Source organism: Pongo pygmaeus, chromosome 19, assembly GCF_028885625.2.
Source record: "Pongo pygmaeus isolate AG05252 chromosome 19, NHGRI_mPonPyg2-v2.0_pri, whole genome shotgun sequence".
Lineage (NCBI taxonomy): Eukaryota > Metazoa > Chordata > Mammalia > Primates > Hominidae > Pongo > Pongo pygmaeus.
Window position 1 is genome coordinate 74,607,235 of NC_072392.2, and position 9,794 is coordinate 74,617,028.

The window sequence follows — 9,794 nt, forward strand, 5'->3', positions numbered from 1 at the left end:
GGAGACACATTCTCAATTAAATCTCCCCTAGAAAGAGCAGGCACCGCTTTATCTCCGACCAGGGGTTTGTGGGGAAGGGGCTTTGCACAACAAGACACGTGGGGACCCTCTCAGAGGGCTTGACCCTTCCCCCAAAAGATCAGATTCTCCAAAGACAGAAGCACCTCCAATTTGCTCTTCCCAGTGAGACCAAGAAATCGGTTCTCCCTCCCCTCCCCCAATCCTTACCCCAGGGCCTGAGCCAGCCCAGCCTCTGCACCCAGAGTTCTCTGCTTCCTCATTTTCTGCCCTCTGTTTGGGACGATAAATCCAAGAGCTCAGAGAAAACAGCCTGAGACCAGAGGCCACAAACAATGTATGCATGGATGCTACTGCTTTAGCAGGACTCTGGTGGAGATGCCGGGGATGGGGGAGCAGGAGCAGGATTTGGATTAAGAAGGGTAAGAGGGGTTGATGTTGCTTTCAACTTAATCTTGGGAAAATCTAGGAGGGCTTCCTGGAGCTGGTGTCTTTCCCTCTGGGCAATATAAGTGCCTTTTGGGAGGAGGCATCAGCTTCAGGGGGGATGGGGGCCAGCTCTGCAGGGGAGTCAAATTGGGAACTGGCTCAGCCACTCTGGAGGTCAGTTATGCCTGGCTAGAAAGGATGGGAGATTGGAGCAGCACATGTGGTGAGGGTCAGAAGCAAGGAGCAGGGTCCTGGCAGCAGGCTGTGAAGAGGGCCCTGGGGTCCTAGAGCAAGCCCTGGTCTTGGAATCCTACAGACATAGGCCCAGGCCCAGCCCTGCTACTTACCATCCATCCACAAGGCCTGGGGCAAGTCATTCTTCTCTGCCTCCAGTGACCTCATCTCTAAGGTGGGAATAATAAATCCCGACCACCTACAGTGGTGAGGATTAAATGAGCCCCATGGGTGAGCTTGCCTGGCATCATGCCAGCCATGGGGTGATGAACCAAGACAATCAATGCAATCAGTCACTTGGTAAATATTCATAATTATTAGATGTGTTGAGTTCTGTGCTGGGTACACCAAACTCTTCTTAGAGAACCTCCCCACCCTCACTTCTCTGGTCATCCCATGGTGATCCAGAAGAGCAAATTACCTGAGTAGCACTATGTTTATCCTAGCCACCAGTGCCCTGAGTACCCAAAAGAATTGTGGCCACGCAGGGAAGAGGCCAAAGTGGGGGGAGATGTCACTATGTGGACCCTGGGTCTCCTCAGAGGTCAGAGGCCAACCAGGACCCCATCAAGAAAAACTGGACATACTGCCAAGAGATATTTGCAAAAGGAAAAGTAATTCTTTATTGCATGAACAGACACTGTACAAATGAGCTTGTTACACAATACAGCTGCACCTCCTTGCTCTAAAGAAGGTGGGGAGAGGCAGAGGGGGAACAGAGCGCATGCAAAGCCCTGAAATAAAAGACCGAGGGACCCTTTTCAGCTCTCTGAAGGCAGGGACAGGAGTTTGCATGTGCAGGCCCTCTGGCCAGTCCTCCACTTGGCCTGATGAGAGTGGGGAGTGGCGAGGGACGTTTCTCCTGCAATGGACACTTAGATTTCTCTCGTGCGGGAAGAAACCACCTTTCCATCCAGTGACTCCTCTATGTTGATGCGGAAATTGCTGCTGCTGCCGCCACCTCCCGAAGAGGCTAGAGAGAGAAGGAGCAGGCTTTAGAGTGGGGGAACCTCCCCTCTCTCCCAAGGTGGCCAGGACCTTGGCGGAACTCTGGGAAAACTAGACAGCGCCCCTGAGAATGGCCACTGGCCAATCCCTCAAGAGCTGCCAGAGATCTGGTGTTGAATTCGTCATCACAAAGATGGGCAGTGGCAATGGCAGGTATGCCCAGCAGGGAGCAACAATGTCAGGGTTTTTCAAGCTGCACGTGAAGGGGGATGAATTGTGGGCATCTTAGCAGAAGTGTATGAAGATGGGGCCTGGGGGAGAGACATGCCCTGAATGAAGCCTACTCAACCTGGAAGTTTCTCAATAAATCACCAGCCACATTCTCACCTGGGGCTGAGAGAAGGTCCCACTGGGGAAGAGGCATCTAATGGAATGGGAATGTTCCCACCTAATGGGATGTTTGGGCTCTTTCTCCTTCCTCCCTATTCTGAAGGGAGTGGTGGCTTCAACATCTCCCCTCCCCACCCCACACCACACCAGAAGAGTAAAGCCTTCCTACCTTCCCTGATGCCAATGCCAGCCATCCTGAAAGAAAGAGGGAAGCTGATTTAAGCAAACGGCACAAGCTCAAGTGTCCCTAAGGGAAGCTCATGCAGTGTTCTTCAGACCCTACACCACCACCACCCACACACCTGACTCCTCTAGGGGTGGGACATCCTGCTAGCCCATCCAGGCCTGCTACCCCCAAGTAGACAGATTCTTTTTTTGTTTTGTTTTGTTTTGTTTTGTTTTGTTTTGTTTTGTTTTTTGAGACGGAATCTCACTCTGTCACCCAGGCTGGAGTGCAGTGGCACGATCTCGGCTCACTGAAACCTCCGCCTCCCGGGTTCAAGTGATTCTTGTGCCTCAGCCTCCCGAGTAGCTGGGATTACAGGCACCTGTCACCACGCCCAGCTAATTTTTGTATTTTTAGTAGAGATGGGGTTTCACCATATTGGCCATGCTGGTCTTGAACTCCTGACCTCAAGTGATCCACCCGCCTTGGACTCCCAAAGTGCTGGGATTACAGGCATGAGCCACCGAGGCCGGTTGAGATTCTGAACTACAAGAATACCCATCTATTTCATGCAGAGAATGGAATGAGCACTAGATCTTAACCACCACTAGCCCAGCCTCTATCATTTACAGAAGAAACACAGATCCAGAGAGAGAAAGTGACCTGCCCCAGGTAACAGCCAAGGACCAGAGTGCGGAGTCCAGATCCTCCCTCCTTGCTCAGTTCTCTTTTCACAGTCCCTCGAGGCTGCTTAGGGACACCCTGCCATTCCCTTAGGATAACCCTGCACCCCAGCCACAAGCAGCCCTCATCACTCCTTCCCCTGTGCCCAGGCACCTACTTGGCATCCTGGCCCTCGAGCAGGCTGCGGTAGGTGGCGATCTCCTGCTCCAGCCGCGTCTTTATGTCAAGCAGCATCTTGTACTCCTGGTTCTGAGCCTCCATCTCGCATCGGAGCTCACTCAGCTGGGCCTCCAGGCCACCGATGAGCCCCTGGATCTGCTGCAGCTGCGTGGCATAGCGGCACTCTGTCTCGGCCAGTGAGTTCTCCAGCCCAGCTTTCTGTGGGAGTGACAGATGCATAGACATATCAGGCTAGAAAGGAAGCCACCGAGGGCAAGCAGGGAGGGGGCACTGAATGGAGTTCAGGGAACCACCTCTTGAGGGGGCTTGAGAACTCCAAGGCTTAACTAGCCAGGAAGAGTGGGAGCTTCTACAACCCGAGAGTCTGGGATGGGGCGCGGGTGGCTGTACCATGCTGAGCTGGGACTGCAGCTCGATCTCCAGCTCCTGCATCGTGCGTCTCAGGTCTGTGATCTCCGTCTTGCTGGTCTGGATCATTTCTGTGTTGGAGGCCACCTCTTTGTTCAGCTCCTCAGTCTGTAGGTCATGCACAACAGAAGTGAGCCCCAGGGCCTCCTCGGAGACTCAAGGACCTGGGGCAGGCAGGACAGGGCAGGAGATAAGGCCCACCTTGCTGAAGAACCAGGCCTCAACATCCCGGCGGTTCCTCTCCGCCATGGCCTCGTACTGCTCCCTCATCTCTGCCAGCACGCGGGTCAGGTCCACACCCGGTGCTGCGTCCATCTCCACATTGACCTGGCCGGCCAGCTGGCTGTCGAACTCCTTCATCTCCTGCAGGATGGGAGGGACCCATTTAGAGACGGAGAGCAGAAGAGAGACCTGAGAGTCTGGCGTCACACGTGCCAATCCTGGCTCTGCCCCTAACACACCCCAACCGCTGCTCCCCATTGCACATGAAGAGGTTTGGTCACGTGGATCCCTCAGCTCTAAGGAGCTCTCTGCTGCTCTAGGTCCTACCAAGGGAGGACCCCGAGACTATAGGGCCCTGATGTGAGCTCACAAAGCCAATCAGGAAGTCAGCCATTCATACAGGCCACCTGGCCTGGCTGTGGGCCTGGGCTACCAGAGGACACTGCCCCTTCCTCTCCATGAGGACACCTGGTTTTATGGGGTAGGTGTGTTTCTGAACCACTAAGCCCCAGGCCAACTATGAGGAAGTACCAGCAGCCCCACTCTGCCTCCCACTGACTTAATCTCGTGAAAATCTGGGAGGGCTTCCTGGAGCCGCTGTCTTTCCCTCTGGGCAATTTAAGTGAGTTTTGGGAAGAGGTTCCCCACCTCTCTCGGGTTCAGGGTTAATGGGGGCCAGCTCTCACCTCCTCGTGGTTCTTCTTCAGGTAGGCTAGCTCCTCATTCAGGCCCTCAATCTGCATCTCCAGGTCAGTCCTGGCCAGGGTCAGCTCATCCAGGACTTGGCGCAAGCCATTGATGTCAGCCTCGACGCCCTGGCGCAGGGCCAGCTCATTCTCATACCTGAGGAGAGGGAGGCCAAAGAAGGAAGTGGGAGGGGTCTTGGCTGCGTGAGTCAGAGCCAGGAGAAGGCCAAGTAAAGTGGGCAATGCCGGAAGAGGAGAGAGACGGGGGAGCGCACTTGAGCCTGAAGTCGTCCACAGCCAGCCTGGCATTGTCGATCTCCAGGATGACCCGGGAGTTGTCGATGGTGGTGGCCATGATCTGCAGGAGACAGAGTCGGTGTCTAGAGGACTCCTCTCTCTCCCCTGCTGCTCTCTGCTCTGCACCCAAGGCCAGCCCCTCACTAACAATCACCCCTCTGACATCACCAACAAAAATCTGTACAGCTTCTGGGGTGGGCAAAGTCCAGCCTCATCTTTGAGTGTCCATTTCTTGTTTTGTCCCATCCAGCCTCCTTGAGACACCTGAGGAGTTGCCTTCCTTGTTTCCAGGGCATGAAAGACCAAGGAGGCAGTATTGCCTGTGGGAATTGGTTGCCCAGGAGAGTGGGGGAGTGGGGTGCAGCCAGCTCTGACAATAGCTCTCTCAGAGACACTCCACCAGCCCCCCTGTGGACAACTCATGGTCACTGCCGCCTGCACACCTTGGACACAGCCATGGATCTACAGAACATTCCAGCCAGTAGCAACCTGGAGGGCAGCTAAAGAAGGCATTTTACGAATGAGGAACCCAGTCTCAGGGAGTAAAATGGTGAGTGAGTGGGTGGCAGAATGTGTAATGAGTTCCCAGGTCTCCTAAGACCCAACAGTACTTTTGGCACAAAAGACCTCTTTACAGGAAAAGACAAGAGGTTCTAGCATCTGGAACTCATGGGGCTACACTCCAATCCCATTCTTGCAAAAGAGGTAAAGGAATACTTTATGCAGAAGCCTGCAGGGTGCATGAGGTAGGGAGGGCAAGTTGCTCTGTTTTTTAATTATTTTTATTTAATTAGATACAGGTTCCACTCTGTCACCTAGGCCGGAGTGCAGTGGCACAGTCATAGCTCACTGCAGCCTCTAACTCCTGGACATGAGCAATCCTATCACCTTGGCCCCCCAGAGCACTGGGATTACAGGTGTGAGCTACTGCCTCTGGCTGTTTATAATTGCCCCCACCTGTGCCCCTGTTGGTCCTAACCAGATTCCCAAGGCCCCTCTCTCCCTCCCCCAGCACCACCAAGTTGAGAAGATGTGCACTGGCCTCTGCACCTGGACAGCAGGTGCATTCCAAATTTGCTGAGGTTACACACCAGACAGTCATTGCCTGGGCAGGAAAGGATTTCCTTGAGTCAGCAGTAACACTGACATTAGAGCTGTGTACAGGGTACCAGCCACCTGCTCCCCTCTCTTTGACATCCGAGGACTCACCTTGTCCCGGTGCTCTTCAATGGTCTTGAAATATTGGCTGTAGTCGCGTTCCGGGCTGGTCGGAGCCTGCTTCTGGTACCAGTCACGGATCTTCACCTCCAGGTCAGTATTGGCCTCCTCCAGGGCACGTACCTTGTCCAGGTAGGAGGCCAGGCGGTCATTGAGGTTCTGCATGGTAATTTTCTCATTGCCAGAGAGGAGACCACCATCGCCACCACCAAAGCCACCACCAAAACTCCCACCAACACCCCCTCCAAAGCCTCCACCAAAAACACTACCAGCCCCTCCACCAAAGCCACAGACCCTCATGCCACCCCCATATCCTCCTCCTGACCCTGAAGAGACAAACCTAGCAGAAGAAGCTGAGATACTTCGGCTTCCACCTCCCCCACAGAGACTCCCCCAACCAAAGCCACCTCCCCCAGCCAGAAGAGAACCCCCTCGGGTAGAGCCACCCCCAAAGGTGGAGGAAGAAGTTTGCAGAAATGTGGTGGTCATGGCCAGGTAGCCGGAGCCCGTTCTCAGCAAACCCAAGAGACGCTGGCAGGAGGTACCAGGCCAGGCTGCACTCTGGGGCTCCTTATATACCCCTCAGAGGGTGTTGTGGGACCTCGTCTCCTCCCTCAAAGCAAAGCCAACTCCTTCCGCCTTCCTGACAAACACAGCTGCCTGCACACCTTGAGTGGCTCATGTGAAGTTTTTCTCTTCTATTTTTTTTTAATGCAACAAAAGAGATGATTCAGAATTCATAGTGTTTTTCCCCAGGGCATGGTTTTAACACTTGGATTACAGGTTCATCTCTCCATGCCAGAAGAGAGCTGCAGGGAGCAAACTCTCATCACAGCACGGCTACCAAGGCCTCTGCCTGTACTGAGAGCAGCTCAGGCCAGCTGTGCCCTCAGCTGAACTTCTCCACTTCCCCGAGCCCTGAGCCTCTCCCCAAGAGGACAGCTCCGTGTTCTCAGTTTGGGAGTCCACTTCCCGATCATTACGCTGTGTTATCCAACTCAAAACCCTGTGAGTGAGTGAGTGAGTGAGTGAGTGAGTGAGTGAGTGAGTGAGTGAGCGAGTGAGTGACTGCAGGGCTCAGGGAGAGTGGAGGCCCTGGGGATGGGAATGCAGGGCCCCTGGGGGCAGGTGGAGGACAGAAGCCAGGGACCTTGAGTAGTGTTCCAGCTGAGGTGACCAGAGAAGCCAGCATCCATCCCTTCCCTGGTGCTGCAGATGGACTCCCCTCCTCCCACTTCTACTCCCCTCCTGCCATCCTCCAGCCTGTGTTCCTGGCACCCTCACAAAAGCCCAGCAGGCTCAGGACTGACAAGGGGATGACTGATGATCCCGACACCTGCCAACTGCATGGTGCTGAACCTTTGCTTGTTTCTGGGATGTGTTGGGGCAAACCTCCACTGATAAGGCTGGGGCAAGTTCCAGGAAGCCCCTGCCTTCTCCAGGAGAGGCATGTCGCTGCTTAGCAGGGCCAGATTAGCCCCCATCTGTCCTGTCAAGTGCTGGCTGGGGAGGGGCCGCTGCAGAAGGCTCTATGTGCCTGAGTGCTGTGGAAGGGAAGAGATGGGAGACTGGCAGGCAGGCTGGAAGACTCCGGAGATCTTGAAGACCAAGGCATCACTTCACACAGATGGGGAGTTGAACACTCAGGAGAGCCCTTTTCTCTGCCACCAGCTCAGGGACACCTGATACCTGTAGACAGTGCCACTTAGAGGTGTGGCTCAGCCCTCTGGACCTGGCCCCAGGGCTTACAGAAACTCAGGAAGAGGATTCCTAGCCCAGGTTGCAGCACGGTGAAGTGGACAGGGCTCTGGAGTCCCTCAGGCCCGGGTTTAAATCCTGGCTTTATCAATTATCATGGTAAGACTGTGAGGCCTGGGTTCAAATCCTGACCCTACCAATTACCATGGTAATACTGTGGACATTTACCTTTTTAAGTCTCTGTTTCCCTGTGGCAAGGGGCGCTCTCAACTCTCACTTCCAGGGAAGCCCTGCGGCCCAAGAGTCCCCATCCTGCCCCCTCCTGGATCCCCACCCAGGTGCCAGACATGCAGGGGCCAGGGTGCATGACCGGCAACTGGGCCTGAGTGCCCTCACCAGGAGGGGCTTTGTCGTTGGGCATCAGAACATGCCCTGTGATCCTGAGCATGTTCTTAGGCTCAATGGCATCGATCTTCCATAGCCAGCTCCTATGGGGCAACGCACGTTGTTCTTAGGTTCTTATTTGGCTACAATAGCATAATCCTTTACTTCTACGCTGCACTTTGTGATTTACAAAGCACTTTTGCATCTATCGCCTCCTGTCATCCTCACAACAGAGGGTGACCCCCGCCCAAGATTCAGAAAGAATGAAATTGAAATTTGGAAAGGTTGAAGCAACTTGTGCCAGATGGCACCACTGGTAAGGGGCAAAGCCAGGACTCAAACAGGTCCTCACACCCTCAACCAAACAGGGCACAGGGAAAGAGTCCTTCCTGCAGACCCCATTCCTGCATCTGAGCTGGGCTGGCAAGGGGAACTGCCAGCCAGCAAGGCTGGGGGTGGGTTACTTCTCACCCAGCTTCACAGTGAGCCTGGCCTCCAATGCTGGGCACAGACAGTGTGGTATTGTCTCATGGGTGGGAGGATATTGTCTTTTCCTCCGAAAGAAAAATAATCAAACTCAGATCATCCAGAGCTCATTAAAAGCCTCTGCAGACATTGTGGCCCCAGCAATTAACACAAGAACAATTACTCGCCCTTCACCCCAGGGTGAGAAAGGGCTGGACCCCAGCCAGATCCACTTCTGCACCTGACTCTCCTCCAGCAGCCCCTCGAGGTGGCTTTCTCTACACTCGCAGGCCCAGGCCAGGGGCTGCAGCTGCCCCCCTCGCTGCCCCATGCACAAATCCCTGGTTTCAGTCCAAACCGCTACTGTGAGCTCCAGATCTGGGTAGGGCCCGGAGCCTCCTCATTAGCACCAGGTGGGATGGCATTGTGACGATAAAGCTCTGTCTGGCCCCAGCCCAGGATGTAGCCCCAGGCCCTGCCCCAGGCAGCCTGCCCAGGATGCTGTGCCAGTTTCTGACCTTTGCCCACTGCAGCCAGATGGGGCCATCTGTGGAGCCGGCCTTTTCTCCTTGGAATGAGGCAGTGCAGCCCAGTGGAAAGAGACTCAGCCTCTCTGAGCCTGGTTCCTGATTTAAACTTGGGCCATTAACACAGACTCCCCTGAGGGCCATAGTAAGCATTTGAGGGCACAAGGAGAAGGAAGTCTCCAACAACCTTAGAACCCTCCCACACCTCTCCTGTTCCCCAGGGAAATGCCAGGGACAGGGAGTGTGACCTGGAGCCCAGAGACTTACCTTTAAACCCCTCTTTTCCCATTTACCAGCTGTGCGGCTTTGGGTAATGCCTCCTCCTCTCTCTGAGCCTTAGTCTACCAATCAGGAAAATGGAAATAACTCCAGCCCAGCCTGACTCCCAGTTGGAGCAAGATGACTCACAGGAAATGCTCAAGAGACTGAAGTGGCCATGATGACCAGCAGGATGTAAAGAAACTCTCCCCAACTTCCCCACTCCCCTCTCTCTCCTGTCCCAGGTCTCCAGGCTGAGACAGAAAAGTGTCCCCAGTCCAGCCCCACCCTGCACTGTGCACACACAAAGGCAGGCTTCATTCCTGACACTCAGGCCTGAGACCTGACAGTCACCTGCCCCACCTCTGTGGGCCCAGACCCCGCCCCGCAGCCACATTCCAGGGGCCCCTGAGGCAGAGAGAAGGTTTCAGCTGTGACAAGGGAGGCTTTCATGGGCAGGGACAAGCGCCTCTGGGCAGTCCCAGCTGGGGGTGCAGCCAGGGCTCTCCCTCTAGCCCCAAGGCTTCCTGAGAAGTGGGAGGGGGGTGGTTTGTGGGTGCTGGAGGCCAGAACAGGACAGCT

At 54.9% G+C, this 9,794-nt stretch overlaps 1 protein-coding gene across 1 annotated transcript; it reads right to left on the reverse strand.

The window, feature by feature from the left end:
- Positions 1 to 1,276: 1,276 nt before the first annotated feature.
- KRT15 (keratin 15) lies at positions 1,277 to 9,484 on the reverse strand. The gene is made up of 9 exons (XM_054457516.2): positions 9,222 to 9,484; positions 5,872 to 7,569; positions 4,641 to 4,723; positions 4,366 to 4,522; positions 3,659 to 3,820; positions 3,440 to 3,565; positions 3,027 to 3,247; positions 2,189 to 2,214; positions 1,277 to 1,654 (listed from the first exon to the last, which is right to left on the reverse strand). Exons 2-9 carry the CDS (start codon positions 6,367 to 6,369, stop codon positions 1,557 to 1,559), a joined length of 1,371 nt encoding a protein of 456 aa, XP_054313491.1. The 5' UTR covers positions 6,370 to 7,569; positions 9,222 to 9,484; the 3' UTR covers positions 1,277 to 1,556.
- Positions 9,485 to 9,794: the final 310 nt, after the last annotated feature.

Bases quoted from the DNA above. Each gene is read 5' to 3' on its own strand.
- KRT15 (XM_054457516.2), bottom strand. From the start codon at position 6,369: ATGACCACCACATTTCTGCAAACTTCTTCCTCCACCTTTGGGGGTGGC. The intron at 4,724-5,871 runs GTGAGTCCTCGG...TGTCTCCTGCAG, and splicing joins TTGAAGAGCACCGGGACAAG to ATCATGGCCACCACCATCGA. The intron at 3,566-3,658 runs GTGGGCCTTATC...CATGACCTACAG, and splicing joins AGGCCTGGTTCTTCAGCAAG to ACTGAGGAGCTGAACAAAGA.